This window comes from Vulpes vulpes, chromosome 9, assembly GCF_048418805.1.
Source record: "Vulpes vulpes isolate BD-2025 chromosome 9, VulVul3, whole genome shotgun sequence".
In the NCBI taxonomy this organism is placed as follows: Eukaryota; Metazoa; Chordata; class Mammalia; order Carnivora; family Canidae; genus Vulpes; species Vulpes vulpes.
The window spans coordinates 98,409,858-98,436,895 of NC_132788.1; the positions used below are offsets into that span (position 1 = coordinate 98,409,858).

General features: G+C 52.9%; 1 protein-coding gene and 1 non-coding gene across 3 annotated transcripts; one reads left to right on the forward strand and one right to left on the reverse strand.

Moving 5' to 3' along the window:
* The first annotated feature begins 1,646 nt into the window (after positions 1-1,646).
* LOC112913331 (U6 spliceosomal RNA) lies at positions 1,647-1,753 on the forward strand. Its single transcript, XR_003233662.1, has one exon. It is a non-coding gene; the product is annotated as a U6 spliceosomal RNA (small nuclear RNA).
* A 2,878-nt stretch (positions 1,754-4,631) lies between these two features.
* COLGALT1 (collagen beta(1-O)galactosyltransferase 1) lies at positions 4,632-26,072 on the reverse strand. 2 transcript variants are annotated; one of them, XM_072721261.1, is made up of 12 exons: positions 25,606-26,072; positions 24,159-24,269; positions 22,843-22,960; positions 18,242-18,376; positions 16,882-17,086; positions 14,827-14,946; positions 9,659-9,735; positions 9,474-9,580; positions 9,143-9,275; positions 7,814-7,941; positions 6,524-6,730; positions 4,632-6,310 (listed from the first exon to the last, which is right to left on the reverse strand). In XM_072721261.1, the coding sequence occupies exons 1-12, from the start codon at positions 25,866-25,868 to the stop codon at positions 6,043-6,045; spliced, it is 1,872 nt and encodes a 623-aa protein (XP_072577362.1). In that variant the 5' UTR covers positions 25,869-26,072; the 3' UTR covers positions 4,632-6,042. The 2 variants fall into 2 exon arrangements, with proteins under 2 accessions (XP_072577362.1, XP_072577363.1); XM_072721262.1 differs by lacking the exon at positions 25,606-26,072 and adding an exon at positions 24,821-25,551.
* Between the last annotated feature and the right edge of the window lie 966 nt (positions 26,073-27,038).

The window sequence follows — 27,038 nt, forward strand, 5'->3', positions numbered from 1 at the left end:
ATCTCAATTTTAAACATTAAAAAGAAAAGCAGGTGACCAGAGGGTCTCAGGCCCCTGGGCCAGAGTTTGTCCACCTCTGACCTAACCCATTATTCAACTTGCCCTCTGGTTTCTCCTCACTTCTCCTAACTGGGGCTAAACTCCAGCACCATCCTCATGCTCACCCCACCCTCCACTATCCCTGAACCCCTGGTCTCAACCTTACCCTCCCTCCTGCTCTCGACTTCTACCCAAATCTCACCCCTGTTTACGCACACCCCCTGCTACCATGGCAGGATCGCCCAGGGAACATAAACAAGATAAACAGTTTCCTGGAGGGTATAACACAATTATGTGATTCATGATCTATGTAAGATTACATTTCATTACATAATTTATTATATTGCATGATAATTACTGTGTTCCTAATCCTGCAATTACATATAATAGGTTCCACGATTATGCATCCTACAATTACACAATCCCTCTTGCCATCACCATAAAGTACAGTCATAAATGAGGAGGAAGTGGTGGGTTGACATCAGAACCCGCCCTGATCCAACCCCTTTCCAGGCAGAGGCTGCAAAGCTGCAGCCGCGCTCACAGACTTTCTTGCAGCTGGGCACGGGCTCAGGCCCACCCGTGGACATGCCTGGGGAGTCTGGGAGGCACAAGAGACCACAGCTGCCTAGATTTTTGCTTCCCCTTCTCTCGGCCAGCAGCCAGGCATGGGAACACCTGCTGTTCTGGAATCTGCATTCCTTTGTCTAGTGAAAAGCTTGGTGGGCATTACAAAGCAGTTGTGGCAGACACAAAGGTGGCATTCTGTTTCTGAATCACAGCTACAGGGTGTATGCCCAAAGTCAGAGGTTTCAAAGGCCTCCTGATTCCCTGCCTTGATTTTGGGGGAGCTTCGGTCCCCCCCCCCCCGCCCCCCCCCCTTTCTGCAGAGTCACTCCTGTAGGATCAGTCCTGGTCTCGCTCCTCTGCAGTAGGAGTGGCAAACTGCCCCCTGGACTCACCCAGCCCACTGCCTGTTTTTGTAAATAAAGGTTTTATTGGCACAAGGCCATGCTCATTCATTCATTTATTCATCCAGCTCAATCTGTGGTTGCTTTAATGCTACAGCAGCAGAGTTCAATCATTGTGAATTTCCTGTGTTACACCCTTTGTGTTAAAAGACCTCAAGTGGTTTTTTGGGGTGCCTGGCTGTCTTGGTCAGGAGAACGTGGCACTCTTGATCTCAGTGATGAGTTCAAGCCCTGCACTGGGCACACAGTTTAAACAATAAAAAAATTAAAAGAAAAAAGACTCCAAGTGGCTTGTTTCCCACTCCTAAACCTGACTGCTATGCCACGTTATGATATGTAATAAACTATGATACATCCATAGATCCAGCCTCAATAACAGCCTGCTAAAAGGATGAGTATGTTAGACTGCATAATGCTTCCACCAAAGATGCCCACATTCCATTGACCAGAAACTATGAATGTTACTTTTTTTAAGTAGGCTCCATGCCCAGCACCCAGTGTAGAGCATGGAGCCCAACACGGGGCTTGACATCACAACCCAGAGATCAAGACCTGAGCTGAGATCAAGAGTCAGATGCTTAACTGACTGAGCCACCCGGGTGCCTCTGTGAACGTTTGCTTTAAATGGCAAAACAGGTGCTCGCTTCGGCAGCACATATACTAAAATTGGAACGATACAGGGAAGCTTAGCATGGTCCCTGTGCAAGGATGCACATAAATGGCAAAAGGAACACTGTAGATATAATTAAGGATCTTGAGCTGATGGGAACATTATCCTGGATTATTCAAGTGGGCCCTAACTGTAATCCCAAGGATAAGAGGGATGGCAGAAGGTAGGATGGAGAAGTGGGAGATGTTATGACAGAAGCAAGGGGTGTGTGTGGGGGGGGCGGTTACAGGAAGTGGCTGTGAGTCAAGGAATGCTAGCAATCTCCAAAGCTAGAAAAAACAAGGACGTGAAAAAAAAAAAAAAAAGAACAAGGACGTGGATTCTCCCCTAGATTCTCTAGAAGGAACCAATCATGCTGACATCTTGATTATGTCCAAGTGAAACTGATTTCAGACTTCTGAATATAATATATATATATACACACACACACATAGTCGTGGAAACATGGAACTATATATATCAAATGACGTGTGTGTGTGTGTGTGTGTGTGTGTGTGTGTGTGTGTGTGTGTATTCCAGAAGGAAGATATGACTCTTCTGGAGATTTTATTCAGAATAACATTGGGACTCCCAGGCACCACCCCTAAACTTCTAACCCCTTCAGTCTGGGGCAGAGCCTGAGAATCTGTTTTAATCAGAGGAATTTCATAGCACAGGAAGCTTTACTTCATGCCACTGAGAAGACCCTTCTAGAGACCCACGTCCTCAAAAGGCCCAATGAGATTGGTGCAAGATTCTCAACCACAGCCCTGTGGACTTTTGGGACCAAATCAGTCTTGGTCACAGTGCACTAAAGGACATGCAGTGACATCCCTGGCCTCTGCCCACCAGATGCCAATAGCACCACCCCCAGTCACAACAACCAGAAATGTCTCCAGACATCACCAAATGTTCCCGAGGAACAAAAATACCCCAGCTGAGATCCACTGGGTTAAAATAAGATTTAGAAACATCACACGTAACTGGAACACATGAGAAATGACTGCGATGTTCTATGAGAGGTTAATAAGCTTGTGTCACCCACCTCCGTGAACATGGTGAGCAGTTGGAACTGAACAAAAAGAGTAAATACAGTAGCCACATGAAGTGAGACAGGCGCACACACGTTAATCCAGCAATTGCACCTGCGCTGACTCACCCAACTGCAAAAAGAGCTCAGTAGGAAGGATGTGTCACGTAACACGGCTGGCAGTCACGCTGTGCCACTCTTGGGTCAGCAGGGCCCCGTGAATGGTGGTCCATCACCATCACCAAACATTGAACTTGACAACCCAAAAAGAACTGGTACACATCTGCACTGATTAGAACATCTACCATCTGTTGTTAAATTTAAAAAGAAAATTGCTGAGGTGCCTGGGTGGCTCTGTTGGTTAAGCATCTGCCTTCGGCTCAGGTCATGATCTCAGGGTCCTGGGATGGACCCGGCATCGGGCTCCCTGCTCTGCTTCTCCCTCTCCCTCTGCAGTTCCCCCTGCTTGTGCTTTTGTGGGACCCAGGAAATCTAACAAAAATCCCCTACCCCTGGACAAGCAGAGCAGGACTAACTCCATTCTGTGCTACACCCGCCATCTCATGTAAACCCCCCACACGACCTGCCTATTGTTTAAGGCTCTCCCTCACCCTAGTTTAGCTATTAAGCACACCCTTATCAGAAACTAGCACACATAGGAATGCGGGACCTCTGACCTTTAACCGCCAAGGAACGAAAACCCCTCTTTTGCCTGCCAAACCTGCGCACCAATTCTAACCAGAATAATTGGCTAGTTCAAATGGTCACTATAGGGTGAATCGTAATTCAATTGGCCACCTGCGTGTGGACCGACATGACTGTGCAACTTTCTACATATGTTACAATCTCATTGGCCACGGGCCCCTATAACACTGCTGTGCTTCTTAGTCTCGGGGTCCAAGTCCCTGCTCTGCTGCATGGAGTATACTTCGACCCAAGCTCGAGCTTGTAAATAAACCCTCATGTACTTGCATCGGGGTTCGCTCCGTGGTGGTTTCTCGGATTCGCAATCTTGGGCACAACACTTTCTGTCAAATAAACAAATAAAATCTTTTAAAAATAGTAAAATAAATAAAATTGCTGAAAAACCGGGTGCCATGTGATTCCACGTTTATGGAATAAAAATGTGTTGCATTGGTAGGGGGTGGGGGTGGGAGGTTGCAACAGTTTATGGAACATGATCCTCTTTTAGAAAACGTGTATGTATTTGCACCATGCACATGGGCGAGACTGAAAGGTTTTTCACCAAAATGTTAATTGTTGTCTCTGAGGATAGAAGATTTAATTCTGTTTTAGCGGCATATTCTAATTCTCCCACAAGGATCACACACCATCTGTGCTCTCTTGTAAAAGGCTTGGGTTTGTACCCAAGCCTTCCAAGTCCTTAGAAATCTTGAGAACCTTTAAGTATTGGACGAAGAACCAGGTGTGGATGAACACTTCATCCCCATCACCTGAGGTGGGACCATTCCGCGGGGCATGCTCAGTGCTGTCCCCTGAGGCCCCCAGCGGCGGCCCAGAGTGAATTGCTCATTGGCACCTCCGGCAGGGGCTCCTTCCCTGTCTCATGTCCCCACCCTCATGGGCGGGCTTCCTGGGGTCATCTCTTGGGACAATTCAAATCCTCATTTTGGAGTCAGTTTTCTGGAGATTCCAAAACGTGACAGCTTCTCATTCTGTCATCTGAGACCACGCTGCAGCTGACCCCCGCAGGAGACAGTGCGGTTGGCCAGCTGTCCCTGGGCTATTTCAGGGAAGATTTATGGGGTGGGCCGGGTGGGACACGAGGGACTCTCACTACACACCCTCACCCCCACTCCCTCCAGGGTGGGCTCTCCTCCAGCACCTCATTTCCTCCCACATCTTAGTGGGCAGCGGGGGGTGGGAAGTGTGAGTGTGTAACCGTGGTAAGCAGAGCAGTGGAGCAAGAAGAGAATACAGGTTTATGTGAAAATCAACCAGGAACCTTTAATAAAAAAATAAGCAGGTTATCCAGGACCTGACCCAGTGAGCAGTTATCCCTAAGTGAGCAAAGCACCACTGACTGGCTCTGACATTCATTCCAGGCGGGAGGCACAGCAAGTCCTCCAGGCCCTGCAGGGGAACGTCCTGCCCAGGCCACGGGCTGTGCCTTGGTGCAGCTGAGCCCATGCAAGCCCCCCCCTCAAGAGTCCCACCAAAGGCTTGGCGGTAGGAACCCCACGGAGCAAGCAGAGCTCACACCTGAGACGCAGGCCAGGGAGGTCAAGCACACAGGGTGACAGGTCAACACGGGAGCAGGGGTGAGCACAGGAGACCCAGCCTCTGTCTTCATCCCTGGCCCCCACCAGGGGGGCAGGGTCCAGGGGAGCTTGCCTGTGGCCACGTGGTCACTGGGCCCAGCTGCCCCTAGTGGGGGAAGAGCCACCCTCCCTCCTGGGTGGTGGGGGGATTTTGTCTGCACACAGCTTGGGTGACCAGGGGGCGGGGGAGTGGGGGCAGGCAGGGATCAAACTCAGCCAACCATTCTCATCCCACTGGGAGTCCATGAGGTCTGGTACACAGTAGGCGCTCAATAAATGCCTGCTGCATGGAGAAGTAAAAGACTCATCTTGGTGGCCAGCACTTAACACGTGTCCCAGCACACACGTAGGTGATCCAATGCTGGCCGAGCAACTGCCATACTGCTTGGTATCACTAATGCCCGGCACACAGTAGGTGCTCTTTAGGTGTGTGGGGAAGAAACCAATTGAAGAGTGGAAAGCACCTTGCTTATCTTCACCCCCAGCACCAATCTCAGTTCCTAGCATATAGCAGGCACTCAACAAATGCTCTAAGTCAGTGAGAACTTATCTTTGTGTCACAAGTACCAGGCACATAGTGGGTGGTTCATAGGTGTTCGAAGGAATGAACGGGAAGTGTCTTGTTTATCTCAATATTCCCAGAGCCTAGAATGGTTGGTGCCCGACATACAGTAGGCATTCAATAAATACCAATGAATTAAAACAATGATTGTTTCACTAGTGCTGATTCTTGCAGGGTGGGAATCAACAAAAGCTTGATGGCTGAATCAATCCCTGACGGAGGGAGTAATTATGCATCACTCAGTGCCAAACATAGGAGCCTGGTACAGGGTGAGGACTTCAAGTGTTCGGAAGCCACTGACGGTGTCTGGGTCCTGCTGATCCCCCTGGTGCCAAGCCCTGTTCCCGGCATACAGTAGGCACTCCATGAAAGCTGCCTGCGTGCACGTGATTGCGGAGCAAGAGCTGGCTGGACACCGCCTTGTGCGGACAGCCCGGGGCAGCCTGCCGGGGGTCTGCAGGATGGGGCGCGGGGGGCGCAGCAGGCCCCAGGGACATGGCCACTGGCCCTCAGAGCTCGTCGCGGGCAGCGCTGTCCAGCGGGGACTGCAGCACGTCTGAGTTCTTGGCCTCGCGGCTCAGGGCCTGCTGCTCCCGCATCTTCTGGGATTTGGCACGGTCCCAGTCGGTCTTGACGTGCTCATTGTTCCACACGACGGAGGTCTCCGTGTCGCTCACATACCCGTCGTCCCCAGTGTAGTGCGTGGGGTAGATGAGCAGGGGCTCCACCGAGAAGGCGTGCAGGTTGCGGGGCGAGAAGTGGGCCTTGTACTCGGACCTGAGGGGAGGGAGGAGGGGCGGTGTGGGTGGGGAGGAAGGGGCAGATGGAGGGAGAAGTGGGCAGGGCAGGGGCGGGTGGATGGGATGCATGGAGGAGGGAGGAGACAGGTAGACACGTCTGTCCCCGGGGTCTGCCAGCCCCATGCCCACCCACCCAGGACAGACACACAGCGAGACCCCGGCCCGGGCGCCCGCTGCAAGCCCCTCTCACACTGGGTGCTTGTCAAACATGACCGGCAGGAACTCGTCAACAGGCAGCATTTTGGAGAGAGGCTGGGCGGCCAGCAGCTTGCGGGCGCCCTGCAGGGAGATCACGTAGGCCAGCGTCCAGTAGGAGTAATCCGCCTCCACCAGGTTCCTCACACGGGGCACAGCCTTCTCTGGGTGCTCTACCTGCATCCGCTTCCGGCCCACATAGCTGCGGGGGCAGAGTTTGAGCCCTGTCACCCTCGTCCCACCCGCTGGAGAATGCTGACTGAGCAAGTCGGAGATCGGAGATCGAGTGAGCCTCCATCAGGCCCTGGGGTGGGAGCAGGCTTGGCGGGTTTGGGGAGCAACGAGGAGGCTGGTATGGCTGCTGGACCAGGGAGGACCACAGGGGTCTGGGATGTGCAGGGAGGAGACTGAGTTTTTTCCAAGGGCACTAGGGAGCCATGGGAGAATTTGGAGCTGGGAAGGACAGGACGTCCTGGACACTCTCTGAGGCCAGGAACGCGCTAGGAAGGAAGCTGCTCTGAATTCAGAAGACTGTGGGGCAGCTGCGCAAGGTGCAGGAATGGTGAGTAGGTAGGGATGAAGGGATATGGCTACTGTTCCTATTACTAGCATGGTCCAGAGTCTGCAGCCTAGAACCTACATCAGGGCTCTGCACATAGGAGGAGAGAGAGAGATGGTGGGAGGACAAACCAACTCACCTACAGGAAATCCCAAAAGGCTGTTCCAGAAATACGCTAGCCACATCCTACCTAGTGCTGGTCTAAGACCCAGGCTCCCTGGCAATGCCCCACACTCAGCCATGCCCCGGATCCTGGGCACACTCCCAAACCCTGACCACACCTACCCCAGGCCACACCCCAAGATCTCCAGCCATGCACACAGGCTTCCAGGTCAAATCTCTGCCACACCCCATCTTCCTACATGACTTAGCAAGTCTCCAAGCCCTGACAAAGCCCCGTCCCCACAGGCCAGGTCCCTAGATTTCCCAGTCATCCTCACAGGCCTGTGGCCCTACCCCCCAGGCCTTAAGCCAAGCCTTGACTGCTCTCAGATCCAGGGACCACAGGGCCCCTCACACAGGCCACACCCGAGTCCCCTTCTGCCACAACCCCAAGAGCTGGCTGGCCTATTAACTTGCAAAGGTCCTCATGCATACAGGCTCTGGGTCACACTTCTGAGCTCCAGGCTCCAGCTTCACCCTGCTCCAAACTGCACCCCTGAGCCCTGGCCCCAGCCCAGCGCCACCCAGGCGTAGATCACACTACCAGCCCTGCCCCACACTCACATGAGGTCCCAGTCCAGACCCTCCCGCTCCACGTCCCGCATGAGGTTCAGCAGGCGTCTCTTGAAAAAGATCTCAAAGCGCAGGTCATCCTCGAAGACCAGTGACTTCTGCAGCCCGCGGTCCACGACCTGAGGGGGGTGCCCTGCCCACATCACATGGAGGCCAAGGCCAGACCTGACCCTGACATCAGCTCTGCTTAGGCCTGGGGCAGTAGGAGAGAAGCAGACACAAGCCCTCCTCGCCACCTACTGGATCGACCTCTTGGCCATTGGCTCCCCTCACACGTGGCAACAGGTGCCCTGGCCTTGGCCTTGTCTGAGCTGCTTCTTCCCACCCCAGGGCCTATGCCTGTGCTGACACAAAGCACCCCTTGTCGTGGCAGCAGGCAAGCCCCCAGCCTTCAGGCCTCGGCTCAGATGTCACCCTCCCCAACCACTGGCCAAAGCTGTCAGCTGAGGACAATTCATGGCCCTGCTGTGGGTGCATCACACTTGGTTTATTGTGGTTTGCCATCAGTCTCCCCACTTCCCTGGGCTGTGAGCCCCCTGCAGGGGTATGCATCTGTCTTAGGAGCTGTCACGTTTCCAGCACCAGCACTAGGCCAAATGCACAGTAGGTGCTTGGGTGCTCCCTGAATGCACTTGAGAGTCCTCAAGACTGAGGAGGGTGACTGTCATCTGCAACAACAGGGACCCTCGTTACAGAACTTACCCCTCTACGAGGTAGGGCTGGACTTGACACCAAGTCCTGGCCCCCTGAACACGGTAACCTCTGCCCCACACCCTCTGTGACGTCTGTGACCTCTGTGACGTCCCTCTGTGACGAATCTCACTCAGGGAAAGAGCACCCATCACCTCAAATGCCTAAATGCCCTATCTGGCCTCATGCTCCGTGGTTCCAGGTTTGAATCTCAGTTCCCACCTATCACAGCCCTCCCTTCTGAGGGTGGCTGGCAAACCCCTGGCATGGGGTTAGCATTGCTTACTGTCCCCATGGCCGTTACTCCTAATGGTTGAGCACAGAGTCCGGGTTCCAAAGACATGTGACAGCAGTTGGGTGGGAAGAGGCCTTGCTTGGGAGTCCTGGGCCTGAGACCCCCACCTTTTTCAGGAGCCAGGCTCATCCCACCCTCCCTAGTCTGCTTCCCCATCCGTATAATGAAAGGACAGCAGCTGCCCCAGCCAGGGTGCAGGTGACATGCAGGTGAAGCGTTCTCTAAAGACAGGCCCTGCATCCTGCTGAAGTCTCAGGGTCCTGCAGGGGGCGCCCGTGAGTCCCTCCCTGAGCGGCCAGTGGGGGGACCGCCCTGCCCTCCCCTGCCAGACCTACCTCCTTCCAGATGTTATAGTGGCTGAGGAAGCAGCCCAGCTCGCCCTTGGTGAGCGGCCGCCCGTGGTAGGGGTCCCGGTAGCCGGGCAGCATCTGGATGCCCAGCGCCTCCACCTGGCTGGTGTTCATGGCTCTGGAGGTGGGGGAGGCGGGTCAGAGGAAGACCCACTGGGCCTGCTGTGCCACCATTAGCGTGCCCCTCTCTCTTCCATCCTTAGCACCTCTCCTGGACCCACGAGGCCAGGGCTGCCAGGGCATGGTCTACACCCCTGGACGGACCTGCTCCCCGCTGGCCCCCCATGCCCCGACCCGGGGAGAGGGGGAAACGTACTTGCCATCTACGGCCTCTACCAGCCGGCACTCGATCTCCTGCTCCTGCAGCGCCCGCAGCATGCGCTCCCGCCGATCCTGCCGCCGCTTCAGGTTGATCATGAAGACCTGTAGCCAGAAGCTCTGGTAGGACCCTCCAGGCGTGTCCCCGCCCCGTCCCCACCCGCCAGGGAAGGCCCAGCTCACCTCGTCAAAGCCCATCTTGTCAGGTGTCTTGGTGGGCACCGAGATGAACTTGGAGGGCTCCGCTGGTGGGTGCTTCACTGTGGGCCAGACAGTGCCAAGGGGTCAGTGGGGACACTGGGGGGGGGGGAGGAACAACATCCCCTCCCCAACCTCTCCAGGAACCATTACCCTAAGCTCCAGGAACCATTACCCTAAAGCTCCTTGGCCTGGCATCGGAGACTGTGCCTGACACCGCTCTGTTCACAATGTTGGTGCTGGCCTCTTTACCCCCCACCTACTCACCCTGGCTGTTGACACTGCCCCAAATGCACCCCTTCCTACCTCAGGACCTTTGCACATGCTTGGCCTTGGCCCAAAACACCTTTCCTTTCTCCTCTCCTTTCCCTGACCTCCCAACTAAGATGCCCTCTTGAGTTGGAGCAGGGTACCTTAACCTAGCTCCCACAGCACCTGGCCTTTGATCATCAAATCCCAATCCTGCAGCCCTACCTCCCTGGCTTCCTGTCTGTCTCCTATGAACCCCATAGGACAGACACCAGGTCTGCCCACTCATACTGAGTCTCCAGTGCACAATGCTTGGTACACAGCAGGCACTCAATAATTATTCATAGAATGAACAAAGGAATGGTGGCAAGCTGTGTGACCTTGACCTGTCAGGGCCTTGGCTTTCCTCGTCTATAAAATGGGACTCCTACTTTATTTTGTTTTGTTTTTCTATTTCATTTCATTACAGATTTATTTATTTAAATTTTTTTAAGATTTTATTTTATTTATTCATAGATACAGAGAGAGAGAGAGAGAGAGAGAGGCAAAGACACAGGCAGAGGAAGAAGCAGGCGCCACACAGAGAGCCTGACGTGGGACTCGATCACCGGTCTCCAGGATCATGCCCTGGATCACGCCCTGGGCTGCAGGCGGCGCTAAACCACTGCGCCACCGGGGCTGCCCTACAGATTTATTTTAGAGAAAGAGTCCACAAGCAGGAGGAGGGGCAGAGGGAGAGAGAATCTCAAGCAGACTCTGCACTGAGCCTGACATGGGGCTCAATCTCAGGACCCTGAGATCAAGACCTGAACCAAAACCAAGAGTCAGATGTTCAACCGACTGAGGCACCCAGGCACCCCAGGGCTCCTAATTTTAAAAACCTCCTCCTCACAGAGGCTTCAGGAAAAGATGTTGTAAAATGACACACATTATGGGTTGAACTGTGTCCTCCCCAGCATGTTAGCATCTCAACCCTCAGTACCTCAAGATGTGCCCTTATTTGGAAATAAGGTCTTTATAGACATAATCAGGTTAAAATAGTGACTGGGATCCTCATAAAAATGAGAAATTTGGATACAGCCATGCACACAGAGGGACGACCACAGAGACACACAAGGGAAAGGTGACCACGTGACTGGAGTGGCATGTCTACCAGCCAAGGAATGGCAAGAATCTCAGAGTGGTCATGATCACTGCCCTTCCAGCTGCTGTGAACAATGCTCAGACCAGACCACGTCTCCAGAGCCCCATCTTGGCACATCCCTGGTAGCCTCCCTCAGAATGACCAGATCCTTGGATGCCAGGGTGGCTTCTGCATCCAGAAGGGATGAGCCTTCATGGGACAGACAAAGCCCCCCTCTGTCTGAGACAGGCCTAGGCGAGGCCCAAAGCCAACCTGGGCCCCCTAGGGACACTGCATCCCGGGCTTTCCTCCTGCCCAGGGCCCTTCACAGCTCTGGCTACTCCCCATCCTCTTTGGGGAGCCTGGAGATCAAGGGCCAGATGTTGGGATCTGAGGACCCGGGTCCAAACTCCAGGTGTCGTTTCCCTTTTTCCCAAGGGTCTGCCCCTCCACTGGGGGGTGTGGAGGCAACAAGGCCTGCCTGTGGGACGGAGGGTCTCCTCACTCTTTGGCATCAGTTCTGTGAAAACGGAGCACACCAGACATCCAGAAGGAACAAAGCAATTTAGCCTTTCCAGAAAGTCACATCACAGTGGTTATAAAAACCTAACACCTCCAGGCCCATCATGGGGTGAATAACCAAACTTGCCCAAAGAAAAATCTGGCTTTGTCCCTCAGCTTCTGAGAGGTGGAAGCCCTCTGAACATCCTGCCTAATAAGACGATCTTTGTTTGCCTGAGGCCTGGAGTGGTCTATGCCAACAGTGTGATTTAGGGCAGGAGGCTTGGGTCACGTAGAATCAGCTCGCCCTCTGCAGGGGTAGAGACGGAGGTCACCCATGTGGTAATCAGCCAGCTCCATGTGGGTGAGCCCCAGTAAAAACCATGGACACCAAGGCTCAGGGAGCATCTCCATATGGTAGTACACCCTGCATATTGTCACACAGCAGTGCTACAAGTGAAAGCTGTCCACACGACTCCACAGAGAGGGGACAACCGGAAGTTCCATGCTTGGAACTCTGCTGGGTGCCACCCCAGATACCTCTTCCCTTTGCCGATTATCATCGGTGTCCTTTTGCTTGTAGTAAACAGTAACTGGGAGTGTAATGGCTTCCAGGGAGTCCTGTGTCCTTCTAGTGAATTATCAAACCCCTAATCTGGTCTTGGGGGCCCCATGACCTTGCAGCTGTTGTAAGAAGTGAGAGCAATCCTGTGGATATTTCCTTACTTGGCACCCACGGATGCATGTCTGGAACTCCCTCACACACATGCTTGGGAAACTCATAGCAACCCTGGGGACAGTGGGAAACACCCTGTATCCCTCATGAGAAGACTTGTAAGTGATGTGTGATGCAGCCAAGACTGGATAAATCTGTGGTTAAACATCCACGTGTAACACTATGTGGCAAGGCGAGGAACAAGCCACAGCTGCACATGGCAGCCACACTGGCACTGGTAGGACACTGAGCAGAAGACATGGCACTTGAGAGAGGCATGCTGGGCGATTCCACTCATAGAAGAACAAGATAGCTACAACCCATCGGCCGATGAAACTGGGGTGGCGGGAGGGCCAGAGTGAAGGCCAGGGCCTGGCCTGGTGACAGGATATAAAAAAAATCATCATGCCACATGCACACCACGCATTCCCACGGTGTGTGCTAACACTCAACAAACAGGATTTATACCAAGCAAAGTATCTGGGGCTGATAGGGAAAGATGCCCCACTGTGCATGAGCAGAGGGAAGGAAGCAGGCTGTAGGATTCCCCATTCACAGAGAACCTTACTGAGACTTCCTGCAGGCCTGAAATTTCATCGTAAGAGACTTTTGAATGCATGAAAAAAATCACAGGCACAAACCAGGTCCAGGTATCCACATAATGGATGGAGAGAAAATGTCTCCACTGAAACCAGAAGGAAAGATTTACACAAATATCTGAATCTTCCAGACCCTCCTTCTGTTTGTTCTATATACTTTGCTTGGGCCCTAGAGACACAGGAAAATATTCACCCCTCTGGTGCCTTCAGTTTCTGACAATAGTGTGAATGGTTTTCTGACCAGAAATGCATGAGAAACTTTAAACTAGGAAAACTAGGGATGCCTGGGTGGCTCAGTTAGTTGAGTGTCTGATTCTTGATTTCGGTTCAGGTCATGTTCTCATGAGAGCTCCACGCTGGGCTCTGCTGGGTGTGGAGCCTGCTTAAGATTCTCTCTCTCCCTCTCCCTCTGCATTACCTCTGTTCATATGCATGGTTTCTCTCTCTTGAAATATAAAAAATAATAAAATTAAAATAATAAATAATATAATAAACTAGGAAAACTATGGCAGCCTCAGAGACATTTCTCAGGGGCCAGTTCCCGCTGGAGTTGGTAACAAGTAGAGACCTGCCTCTGTGACTGCAGCCTGGTGAGGCTGCTGCACCAGGTCTGGGCATCTGTGTGTGACAAACACTAGAGTATTGCAAGGGTCCATACTCTGGTGACCCTGCAGCCTCCAGGTATTACCTCAAAATACCCAAAAGTCTCTCAAAACAAAGAGGGCACGTGCTGTTCCATCTTCAGCCACCAGGGGGTGCCATAAGCAGAACTTTCCAGAGCTAGGTTTAAGAGTGGGAAAGGAGCTCCAGGGCAGGGCTCCTCCCAGTCTGTGCAGTGGGAGGAATGGCCATGCTGCCTCAGGGGCCTTCTGGGGGATATGTGTGGCCGGCACAGGGTGCGGCCCTCATGGAAGTAGGTATCATATCACTGGGTGGTTGCTCTGGTGCTCCCCAGCTGGGGCACGAGTCCCCTCCTCAACCTTGATGGCAGCTCAGCCCTGTGTGCTTGTCTGATCTCAGGCGCCCACTAGAGGGACAGCTAGTTTAACAGTTTATGGATTTATTTGTCTATATATTAAAAAGATATGAGCTTGCAACTACGGTAAAAATATCTAGTTTCCTTTTTTAAATAAATGTATTCAAGCGGGGGAGCCTGGGTGGCTCAGTAGGTTGAGCATCTGCCTTCGGCTTAGGTCATGGTCTCAGGGTCCTAGGATTGAGTCCTGCACTGGGCTCCCTGCTTGGCATGAGGAATCTGCTTCTCCCTCTCCCTCTGCTCTCCCACTCCTTGCTCACTCTCTCTCTCAAATAAATAAAATCTTTTTTAAAAAATGTATTTAAGAGGGGAAAAAAAAGTGTGCTTGAGATAAATATTAAATAATGGTGGGTCTGGGGTTTGGTAGAGGCATGGATGAGGAAAAGCCCAAAATAGGGAGGTGTCCCAGACATGCCATGCACATAAAGGTCCATTGGTGGAAACCTGCTGCCCCTCTGCTCCTGCACCCTCTATGGCTCCCAACTGCCCCTGGGAAAAAGGCCTGTCTCTCAGCTTGGGTGTCCAAGGCCCCTGCGCTGGCCCTGCCTGCCAGCTCTGCCCCCTTTACCTCCTTTATTTTCTGCCCCTTTATTTCCCTGTTCTCTGAACTGTTCTCTGAGCTCAAGTCCCCTCCAGCCTTTGCATGTGCTGCTCCCTGCAGCTATGATCCTCTTCCTGGCTAACTCCTCCCCCCTACTGCATCTTAATGTAACCTCTTCCCAGAAGGCCATCCTGACAGCTCTCAGGATGCTGTGCACAGCTGCTTGCAAGCTAGTAAGAGCCGGAACAACCATCCACCTTCTTCATGCCAGACTCCCAGTAAAGGAACTGGCATGCAGCAGACACCCAATCAGTGCTCAGGGGATGGATGAGAGGTAGTAGAGACAGGGAGGTGACTTGGCCCTCCCAGATTGGCGCAGGTGGACTTACCCATGACCTCCAGCTGCACATGCATGAAGCTCTCAGCCTCATCCTGGAGGGTGCTGTGGGCCCTCAGTGGCACCGGCAGGAAGCCATACACCTCCTTGTTGCAGACGTACATCTGGACCTCTGGGGCCAAGGAAACAACAATCCAAAGTGAAAACGTTCCAAGGCAGCAGTGGCCCCCGTGACCAGCTGCACCGCCCAGCAGGGGGTTGGAACCTAAGCAGGTCCCCCTGTTCCCAACAGGCAGCAGAGACTCCTCAGCTCTCCAGCTGGGACCGGGACCCAGAAGAGGGGTTCACACTGCCAGGCAAGCCCCGGGGGAAAGCTCCAGAGCTGTTAACGAGCGTCTTGCACAGCTACTGTCTCCATCCCCATGGGGTTCTGTGACACAGCAAACCGCAAAACAGCGGGTGGGTTGCACAGATGCACAGTTAGGCCCAAACAGGAGAGGCGGCTGAACAAGACAGTAGTTTTGGTACCTCCATCTGCATTTGCTCTTTTCAGAGTGGTTTACATTTTTCTGTCTTTTTTTTTTTTTTAAGTACAAAACCCAATGAAAATGATTTTCACTTGAACTGGTTAACTTTTTCTGCAGAGGACCAGATGGTCAATATTTACACTTGTGGGCCAGACGGTTCTGTCTCAATGACTCAGATTCTGCTGGAACACAGAAGCAGCCAGAAATGAGGCTTAAGTGAACGGGTGTGGCTGTGTGCCGATGAAACTTTATTTATAGGCACTGAAATTTGAATTTTATACAATCTTCATATCATAAAATATTATTCTTCATTTCTTTTCTCCATTCAGATGACCAAATATAGACTTCTTGAGTATATTTGGTCTTTGTCCACAGTTCCAGGCTCAGTTTCTAAAACTCTTGGAATTTCCCAGATGTTGAGAGCTTAAAGGTATCTCTTAGGTTAACACGTGACTTTTGGAAAGCACTTACAGGCGACCTCCCCCCTACCAGCCACACACACACACCGGTTGCCAGGAAGATCAACCATGAATAGAGGGGCAGGGTGAGGAGCTAGAGGATGAATCACCAAAAACCAATGATTCAATCCATCATGTCTACATAATGAACCCTCTGTAAAAACCCAAAAGGATGGAGTTTAGAGAGCTTCCAGGTTGCTGAACAGGTGAAGATGTGGGGAGAGCAGCACACCTGGAGCAGGTGAGAAAGCTCTGTGCCCCTTCCCACATACCTCGCCCTCAGCATCTCTTCACCTGGCTGCTCCGGAGTTATATACTTTTATAACAGACCAGTCATCTAGTGAGTAAGTGCGTTTCCTGAATTCTGTGAGCTGCTCTAGCAAGTTAATGGAACCCAAGAGAGTGTTCTTGGAAGCCTCTGATTTGTAGCCAGTTGGCCAGAAGCACAGTGAGAACATGGATTTGTGGCCGGCATCTGAAGTTAGGGTGAGGGGCGGTCTGGTAGGATTGAGAACCTCAACCTGTGGGATATGATACGATCTCTGCAAAGACAGGATCAGAATTGAGTTGAATGGTAGGACACCCTGCTTGTCCTACAGACAATTGCTTGTTGGTGTGGTGGTACGGGGAAGTCCTCCCCCTCCCCTAAACACATGATAGAATTAGGTCCAGGAACCCAAAAGACATTTTTAGCTTGTGGCTAAAGGAAAACAGATGGTTGACTGGATTTGGTGCATGGGGCATAGTTTGCTGAACCATGGTTTAAAAAAAATGATAGGTCGGTTTTCGCTGGCTGTGTTCTCTTTCTCTTTAAAATATTTTTTCCCTAATTATACAATTAGGGAATAATTATGCTCAACTAGAAAACACAGGAGAATATCGAGATGGAAATAATCTTCAATAAAGAGGTCTTAAAGATATGGGGAGTGAAGTGACCCAGTGAAGCCAGGGCTGGAGAGAAAGCGAGCCCTTGGGAACATCACCTGAGCACCTGGATAGAGCCACACCTGAAGCCATCCTGCACCCTGCAGTTCTCGTTCTGTGACCCTTCTGTGGGCTCTGACACTGGTCCCAGAGAATCAGACAGATGCCCCTGTGCTGGCAAAGTCCCTGTGGGCTCACCTGCTTGCTTGCAGGAGAAGGCAAAAACGATGATGTCATCAAAGGACCAGGTGTAGTCAGGGTGAGGAGGGTAGAATGCCAAGTTCCTGGATGCTGCCTTCCGCAGGTCAATCAGGAAGGTCGAGTGCACCATGGGGACTGCAAAGCAGCCCCGGCGGTCCCGCTTCCGAATGGGGATGTAGGCGGGTGTGCGCTTGTAGTAGCCCTGTGGGGAGGAAGGCAGAGTTCTATATGGGGGTCCCAGAGATTGAGGCTGGAGGCCTGGGACAAGGGGAGGCATGGAACACTTGGAGAGCAAGACTCGGATGCCAGCCTCTGGCTGTGCCGAGCATTCCCTGAGTGCGGAGCTCTAGGTGCCGTCAGGCATCTCCCTCCCCAGAGCCTTAGGTGGTGGGGCAGTGGGGCAGTGGTGGATGAGGGAGGGGAAGCAGTTGCGCACCTGCAGATCTAGCTCAACATCTCAGATCAGAACCACTTGAAGGAGGAAATCAGAAAGCTGAGAAAGGGACTGGATATGTGTGATCCCTTGATTTATACGAGATTAAACATCAGAGGTATGACTTCAAGGAACTTGGGAGGAATCTTTTAGAAAATAAGTTGTAACCATCTGAAGTTGGGCTCTCTCTTCACCATATCTTTACAAACTGGAATTATTAGAGAATAACATTTAGAACTCTATGACATATTTTTAAAAATAGAAACCACTGAGCTGTTCACTTTAAAATGGTGAGTTTTATGTTACGTGAATTGCCCATCAATTAGAAAGACAGGACGAGATAGGGCGGGGTCCTGGCTCTGGCATGGCCCCTACTCCAGACCTACCCTTTCACTCTCCCTGGTGCTGCCAGCAACCCCAGCCTGAACCCTGGGGTGGGACTTGTGGCCCAGGCTTGGCCAATCAGAACCTGACTTATTTTCTTGGCTTCAAGAATTGGCTCAGCTTTAAGAGGAGACTGGACAAGGCCCAAAGTAGACTTTGGCCGAATTGTGCTGGGATCATGCCCCAGGAGTCTGAAAATGAAGCCACCCAATGGATGGAGGAAGATACAACTGTTATTTTAACACCTGGATCAAGCTGTGCCTGAAGTTCTACCTGGCACCATGCTTCCTAGCTGTGTGAGCTTAGGCATGTCGATTCCTTTCTCCCTGTGTTCCTGTTTCTGCCTCAGTGACTGGGAAGGGGGTGCGGAGAAGAAGGCCCAGTCATGGACTCTCCGTCAAGGAGCTATTCAAGGATTACCATGAGGGTCTTGTAAAGTGCTCACCATGAGGTGGTATGATAAGTTAGATTCCAGCCACACTCCCCACTTGCTGGCCCCTACCATCCCCAGGTCCCACCCTACCCCAGCAGCCCCCTGACCTGGGAAGTCATCCCACACCAGAAGTTGGAGTATGCAGCCCTCGAATCCAGCATGGGGGCCACCACCGTCTTGTTCTCAGCGATGAGGAGGCTTAGTGTGTTAGGGTTGAGGATCAGGTTGTCTGCATCCACGAACTGCAAAACACCCAATACAGCATCAGCATAGGCCATAAGACTGACCTGGCCTGGGCCACAGCTCTGAACAGCTGAGGTGGAGGCCAGAGTCCTGGAGGGGAGAGGAGGGAGGTCTGGGGGTCTGGAGTAGTAGCTGTGCCCTGGAAGCCACCCGGTTCCTCAACCATCCAGTTCTGCCTCTAGTGACAAACCAAGTGACGCTCCTAAAAGGAAACACACTCCATAGCAAGAGAAAGGACGGATCACACAGCACAAAGAGACACAAATGCAGCCCAGATGTGGCACTGGCGGGATGTCGAGCATGACAGCGAGTATACCATGTGGCTCCACTTATGGAAACTTTTAAAACAGGCAATGCGGGGCACCTAGGTGGCTCAGTGGCTGAGCGTCTGGCTTTGGCTCAGGTCGTGATCCCAGGATCCTGGAATCGAGCACCATATTGGGTCACCTGCAAGGAGCCTGCTTCTCCCTCTGCCTGTGTCTCTGCCTCTCTCTCTGTCTCTCTCATGAATAAATAAAATCTTTTAATAATAAAACAGGCAGCGCTGGTTGATGAGGACAGTTGGAGCAGAGGCCAACTCCGTGGGGAGCGGCTGGGAGGAATTCATGTTAGTTTGTCTAACATGAATTACATGCTGATAAAGAGTGTGTAAAAATCAGATCTTTATGTAAGCCTTTTGTTTTCCTTTAACGCCTTAAATGTAGAGATAATAAGATTGTGACTTGCTTGTTGCAGCATGGAATGGAATTCACCAACCCAGGAATAGGGTCGCCATTGGGGTGGCGGAGGGGAACCTGCTGGTCCCCCCCATCCCTCAAAACTATGTGTCACCAACATTCTCCATAGAGGCCTCACCAGGATGCTCACTGTGGTGCTGTTTATCACACAGACTGGGGAACAACCCAGGAGTCCAGCAGTGGCAAACTGGCTAGAGAAATTCCGGCCACATCCCACTGCAGAGTGAGCCCAGACAGCTAGGAATCACGTCACAGAAAATGATCGGGTAAGGGTGTTCCTGTGCACTGGGGTGTGAAGATATGCAGGTCACGATGCATTACAGAACTCTTAGGAGGATCTCCCAGGATGGTTTTTTTTTTTTTTTTTTTTAAGATTTTATTTATTTATTCACGAGAGACACAAAGAGAGAGAGAGGCAGAGACACAGGCAGAGGGAGAAGCAGACTCCCTGCAGGGAGCCTGACATGGGACTTGATCCCGGGTCTCCAGGATCACGGCCTGGGCTGAAGGCGGCGCTAAACCGCTGGGCCACTGGGGCTGCCCTCCCAGGATATATTTATTTATTTATAAATGCATCTGATCCACAGATATGCTTTGTCACCCACACAGGCTTTTTAAAACCTTTAAATCACCTGCCACAAACAACAGCAAAAACTAGAATTCCAGCCTTCTCTGGCAGCTCCAGAATGGAATTCCCACATGACAACCCCCGCTGCAGACTGAGGGTGGCTTGCCCCTTGGGTTAAGCCGCAGGGGTTGTTCCCGGCCCAGCCCCTGGATGGCTGGATTTTTGAATTTGCGACCTTTGAATTTATACACAATAAAAACAGCCAGAACGGTCTGGTAGTTCCTCAAAGAGTCAGACATAGAGCAACATATGACTCAGCGATTCCACTCCTAGGTATGCACCAAGATAGCTGGAAACAGGGTTGCAGACCTTTGCACACCCACGTCCACACTGGCATTGGCCACAATAGCCAAATGGTGGAAGTAAAACCAAGTGTGCATCAATGGAAGAATGGATAGATAAAACGTGGTCCATCCACACAATGGAACATCACTCAGCCATAAAAAGGAACGAAGCCCTGACACACGCCACAACATGGATGAACCTCGAGGATATCATGCTGAGAGAAGCCAGACACAAAGGCCACATAGCGTATGATTCATTTATAAAATGTCCAGAAGAGGCGCCATCTGTGTAGACACAGGAAGAAGCCTGGTGGCTGCCAGGGGCAGGGGGAGGGGGAGAGGGAGTAGATTGTTCAATGGGGATGAGGTATCGTTTTGGGGTGATGGAAACGTTCTGGAACTAGATCGAGGTTGTGGTTGCACAACATAATGAATGTACTAAATGCCACTAAGTGGTTCACTTTGAAACAGTTAATTTTATGTTATGTGAATTGCACCTCAATTAGAAAACACAGAAAACCAGCCAGAAAGTGAGTCTCTCTGGGAGGTAAGATTATAAGGTTTGCTTGTTTTTTTCTTCCCTAAGCTTCTTACTTTTTCTTGTATATTTTCTTACAAGTAACACCCACAGTGTTAGTAAAAAGAGGTCTTTTTAATAACAATTTTAAAACACTGGACAAATGACTTCACATCTTAATATGGATTTCCTGAGTCCCCAGTTACAAAAAGATACCGGTATGTCAAAAGCTGCTTTGAGTTTTGAACCAACACATGGAATTCCACCCAAGTTTGCTGAGGGAAAAGAGTGAAAACCAGCCAGCCTCAAACCATGAAAGCAACATCCAGGGTAGCAGACAAGGAGGCCCTGTGCTAGATGGTTCCAGAAGGTCCCACCTCTATGCCTCCCTGGTTCTGAGACTCCACCAACAAGCACGCTGTCACCTCCCTCTGTAAGCCTCCACTTTCCCATCTGTAAAGTGGTCTGATTAAGGCATCAGCCTACAGGGCTCTGAGGAAGAGCTTGCTTCATTCTTTCTCCTCTCTGCAGGTCTCAGGCCAGGGTCATGGGGTCTCCTGGCACCCTCACATCCAGTCCCTGAGCAGGGCCTGTCCCTTCAGCCTAAGAAGGTATCTTCATTCTATTTGTCTTTCTCCACAGCCCTGCTCCATACTGGCCTCTACCCTGGCCTCCTGTTATCCCCACTCCTGCCCCAACAGGTCTTGCTCCCCATGGCAGCCACAGGGCTTCTGAAAATCCTAAATCAGAACACAGTCCTCTCCTGCTCGTATACCCTCCATGGCTCCCCATTACCCTCAAAACCAAATCTCTCCCTTGGTTTGCATAGTTTGGCCGCCACCCACCACTTCAGGACCACCTCCATCATCCCTCCAGCCTCTCTGGCTTCCTCACTGCCCCAAGTCAGTGCCTGACTGCCCCAAGCTTGCACCCTACTCTATTTCCTCTGCCTCAGACACTGGCCCTCAGCTTCCCCCGAGGGTGGCTTCCTTGTTCCTTCAGGCTGCTAGGGTCCCCTCCTAAGACAGCCCCCCAACCTTGCTCATTCGGCACTACACTCTGTGCCATCTGCTGTAGATTGAATGGTGGCCCCAAAAAAGATATGTTGAAGTCTAGATCCCTGGTACCCTGTGATGGTGATCTTAATTGGAAATAGGATCTTCGCAGATGTAACTAGGACATAGGTTAAGATGAGGTCAGACTGGAGTAAGACAGGCCCTAAAGACCTAAAGAGGAGAAGAAATAGAGACAAGTGCACGTGACCACTGAGGCAGACAAGGCCACAGGCCAAGGAATACATGGGGCCCCAGAAGCTGAAAAAAGTGAGGGAGGATCCTCCCTCAAGCCTGTGGAGGGAGCAGAGCCCAGCTGACATCTTGACTTCAGACCTCTGTCCTCCAGAACTGGGAGAAAATAAACTTCCATTGTTTGCAGCCCCCCTACCCACATCCCCAAGTGTGTGGTCCTTTGTCACAACAGCCCCAGGACACAGATCCACCACCAGCTGCCCTTCCACAATCACAGTACTGGCTGCCTCTGGGTACTTCCTCACCCAGTTTCCTTTTCTGGTCACTGCCACACTAGGAAGGCAGGGCTCAGGCTGCACTGACTCTTCCCGCATCCTCAGGTTCTGGCATGTGGGGGGCAGGGGAGGGGCTTGTGGAGGTCTGCTGACCAAATAAGAAGGTACAGACCACGGCTCGGGGCCCAGTGCCTAGATGGAAAGGCTCTAACAGGCTATCATCGAATTCAACCTTCCTGGGGAGCTGGACCCAGCGGGAGGAGATCATGTCCAGCTCCAGGTGATGGGCTGAAGGAGCTCGCACAGGCCCATGGGCAGGTACCTTAACATGACTACACTCTAGCCTGAACCATCCCTTCCTCCAGGGGCAATGGCCAGTCCAGGAGAAGGAAGTGAAAGTCAAGCCTCAGCAGCCCAGCATTTCAGCGCACCCCCAACCCCCACTGATCCCATCCTCTGGCTTCTCAGGAGTCACCCAGAAGATGTCATCATGGGGGAGCGCAGAGGTGACAATAAAGTGACAACCCAAGTGTCCAACCATATGGGATGGCTGGGGACACAACCTGATGATTAAGAACCCCCGCAGCCCTGGATTGAACTTCAGCTCCTCTGCCAACCAGCTGTGTCGCCTCTGACAACTCACTCCACTTTTCAGAGCCTATTCTCCTCTGTAAAGGGGTTTAGGGATGGTCTCTACATCCCATTGATCCTCCTTCCCTCGGCGGCCACCCAGTCCTCCCCCACGACCTCCTCAGGGTAGCTGGCCAAGAAACTCACCAGGATGTAATCAGCCCACATGTCCCGGGCAGATTTCAAGGCTGCCTGGCGCAACTTCATGACGTGCTCATAGCGTGAGTCGGACCAGTGCTTGGGGCCCTCTTCATCCGGGTAGGACCTGCAGAGAGGCAGCTGTGATGTGGAAAGGATGGGACACTATGGCAACCCAAAGGGCTGTGGTCAGAGAGGGCTTCCTGGAGGAAGAGATATGTAGGTATGATCTGAAGGGGGGGCAGAAGAGGAGAAAACTAGGGGAGGGAGTTTGTGTCCTCAGTAGAGGGCATAGCACGTACAAAGGCCCAGAGCAGAGAAAGCCCAAGGCAGGGGGCAGCCCAGGTGGCTTAGTGGTTTATCATCGCCTTCAGCCCACGGCCTGATTCTGGAGACCCAGTATCAAGTCTCATGTCAGGCTACCTGCATGGAGCCTGCTTCTCCCTCTGCTTGTGTGTGTGTGTGTGTGTGTGTGTGTGTGTGTGTGTGTGTGTCTCCCCCCCCCCCCATGTCTCTAATGAATAAATAAATAAAATCTTAAAAAAAAAAAAAGCCCAGAGCACCTGCAGAATGGGAAGAAGGCTCTGGATATGGGGCTAGGAGCCTCTTTGCTTTGTAGGGTCATTCCTGAGAGTAAGGGGAGCTGCTGGGACAGAACACACAGAAGAAAGAAGAAAACTTGGGGCCTGTCCTCCCAGACTCAGAATTTGGTCCGGACGGCAGATAGGTAAAGAAATAAACCCTGAGAGGCATCTCGGTGGCTCAGCCAGTTAAGTGTCTGCCTTCAGCTCAGGTCATAATCCGATGGTTCTGGAATCGAGGCCCCTATCAGGCTCCCTACTCAGCGGGGAGCTTGCTTCTCCCTCGCCCTTGTGCTCTCTCTCTCTCAAATAAATAAATAAAACCTTTTTTAAAAAAGTCATTTACTAGAAAGACAGACAGACAGACAGGCAGGCAGCTAGGAGCCAGGGGCCTGCATTGCCCAGAGGCTCCCGGGAAGCGAAGCAACAGAGCACTGGGGCACAGAATGAGACTGGAAACAAAGCAGAAGGCGGCCACCAGGAGGACAAGAGAGTGAGGGAACTCTAGGTGGAGGGAACTGCTGGGGCAAAGGTCCAACTGGAGGATTATGGTCCATTAAATATGAGGGCGGGTCTGAGAAGCTAAGGCCAGCCCTTAAGGCTGCAGAGTTGGGCTGGAGAGTCAGAGGCTGAGGGGCTGAGGTTCTGTCTCAAGACAATGAGGAGTCACAGGACGTGTGTGAATAGGGGCGCAGCCCAGTCTTACTAGGAAGGTAGGCGGTCAGGACAGATCCAGGAGCTCACCTGGGCTCCTCTGCTGGCCGCCACTCCACAGAATGGTACAAACTCTTTACAGCCACCAGCCATTCCCGCAGCACAGCCGATGTATTGTCTGAGTTGTGGTCTGTGGCCACCCTGCAAGCCGAGCAGGACAGTCAGTGTGAGGCTGGGGAGACTGAGGCAGGATGGGGCAGCAGTGAAGCAACATGCACTCTACACTCTAAACTGGCCTTCCACCAGCTGATGGCCCTGGAAGATGCCTCCCCCCTCCAAGCCTGTTTCCTCATCTGTGTTCCAGATGAAGACAGGACCCACAAGCTAATTTTGGAAAAATTAACACACTAGACACTGTTAATACCACTGAGCATCTAGGATCTTATAACCATGTTAAGTACTAAATATTGCGGTTTAATTTTAAAATGCATATATTGGGGATCCCCGGGTGGCTCAGTGGTTCAGCGCCTGCCTTTGGCCCTGGGCGTGATCCTGGAGTCCCGGGATCGAGTCTCTTGTTGGGCTCCCTGCATGGAGCCTGCTTCTCCCTCTGCCTGTGTCTCTGCCTCTCTCTCTCTCTCTCTCTCTCATGAATAAATAAAATCTTTAAAATAAATAAATAAATAATAAAAATGCATATATCATATACCCCCACCCCACCTTCCTCGAGTCTGTTCTGTGAGCAACACTACCTTATAGGGGCCTGTGGTTACTCGTCAACGAACATTTCTGAAGCACCCACTGTGTGCCTGCATCATCCAGGCTGGCGAACCTGGGATGGAGGGCGAGGGAAACTACGGAGTCCACAGGCAGATGAGAGCTATCCCCTCAAATGAGCCGTTACTAAGTTAACAACAACAGTATCATTGATGACTAGTAATGACAACATACTAGCAGCCGCAGCTCTGGGCACCGAGCACCAAGCCAGAGACGCCAGGCACGAGGGCTTCACGTGCATTACATTAAACGGTTAAGCTTCAGAGACCAATGCAACCGGAGTTCTACTAATGCTGCCATTTTCCAGATGAGGAAACTGAGGCAGGAGGCGGGACGTCACCAGCCAGGTGTCACGGCTCTGCCGCGTTGCCCTACCCTTGGCCACCTGGCCCCCTAACCCACCCACGCACCCACCCGCGCTGGCCAGAGCGCAGGGAATCCGGCTCAGGCTGGGTTCAGGATCCGCTGCAGAAGCTGGAAAGCCCCCCCCGTTAGTGGAAGCGCAATGCGGGCCGCGGGGGCTCCGGGCTCCCCTGCTTGGGAGCTGTGGGTGCCCCGAGGGCGCTGTGACGGTCAGTCCCAGGCGGCGGGGCAGAGCCGGGGAGGGAGGCACCGCAAGCAGAGGGCCCGCGCGTCCCGCCCGCCCCGCAGACGGAAGCGAGCCGGGGACACGCGTGGGTCCGCCCAGCCCGCCCCGCCCGGGGCCGGGGCAGCAGGCGGCGCGCGGCGTGGAGCCGCCCGGGCCGGACGCCGCGCTCACCACAGCGCCGTGCGCTCCCGCGGGTGCCGCAGCCGCTCGAGCGCGCCCAGCGTGGCGGGCAGCGCGTGGGCCGCGTTGCGCGCCACCAGCGCGATGAGGACTCGCGGCGCCTGCAGCGGCGACTCGGGGCTCCAGCGCTCCTCGGGGAAGTAGGCGGCGGCGCCCGGCGGGCCCCCCGGGGGCGGCAGCGCCAGCAGAAGCAGCAGCAGCAGCACCGGGCGTGGCCGCCAGCGCCGCCGGCACGCGCGTGGGGCCGCCGCCATCGCGCCACGCGTCGCCTTTAAGCCGCTTTTCTGACGGCGGACGCGGACCGCGCCTTGAGCGAGACACGGGGCCCCGCCCTGCCGCGCGCCTTAAAGGGGAGGAGAGTGTCTGGCGCGAATCCTCCGTTTGGGCCCGCTCTCCAGGCCCCGCCCCCGGAGGGCCTTAAAGGCTCCCAGCGCGGCTCACCCTGCGCCCGCCGCGTCGGCAGGCAGGCCCGCCCCGAGGCCCCGCCCCCGCTCCCGCCTTAAAGGCACAGAGCGCTCCTAGAGTTCCCGGCGGACGTGACTCACGGCCGTAGAGGTGTCAGAGCTTAGAAATGCCCTTCTTCCCGACACCTCCCGCCGCCTGGACCTTCGCCTCATACACGTGCCGCTCCCATCTGTATAAGGCCCAGTCTGTGCCCCCAGGCGGACCTGGTTTCACAGGGACGTCCACAAGGGCTGTTGGGTATTAAGCGCGTGTGGGTCCCTGGCGTCCTGGGTTCAAATTCAACCCCCACCGTGGGCTCGCAGTGTGAGCTCAGTTTCTCCGTCTGTAAAACAGCGTCTTACCGACCCCGCAGGGCTGATGTTAGATGGAGCTGGATGATACTTGCAAGTGCTGAGCACGCGCTCCGGAGGCAGCGTGGGGGTTTTCTTAGAAATGCTACCCGGGGATTGCTTCCCAAGACCCTGGCCTACTTTCCAATTGCTTGGGTTTGTGTCATTCTTAAAAATTACGTTTTAAGAAGGATGCTCGGGTGTACATTTATTAATATGGTGGTCGGGAGGAGAAGAGTCAGTGTTGTTCAGTAAAATTCAGGGCACAGGTAGTGTGTCCTTGAGCTCAAAGGACAGTAGGGTCTGAACCTAAGGAAAAGGTGAGCTTGACCCCAAAAGCTCCAAATCTCCCAGCTTGGCTAACAGAATTGGTCATACTTGCCCTTCCTCCTCCCCATGCCCTTCTCCTTGTTCGTTCCCTTCTTCCAATTTCATTTCTCTCCTTTGCTTCTGTTCTCCATTTTTTTCTACAACAACCATTTTGCACAAGTTCAGTTTTTTTGCTGAGTATTTTGGAAACACACCTCAAACGTACTGGTTATATAACTGACTAAGGAAGTGAGGGAAGGATGTAGAGGAAAGGAATCAGGCCACCCTTGGTCACTGCGGAATCTAAGTGGGGGCACACAG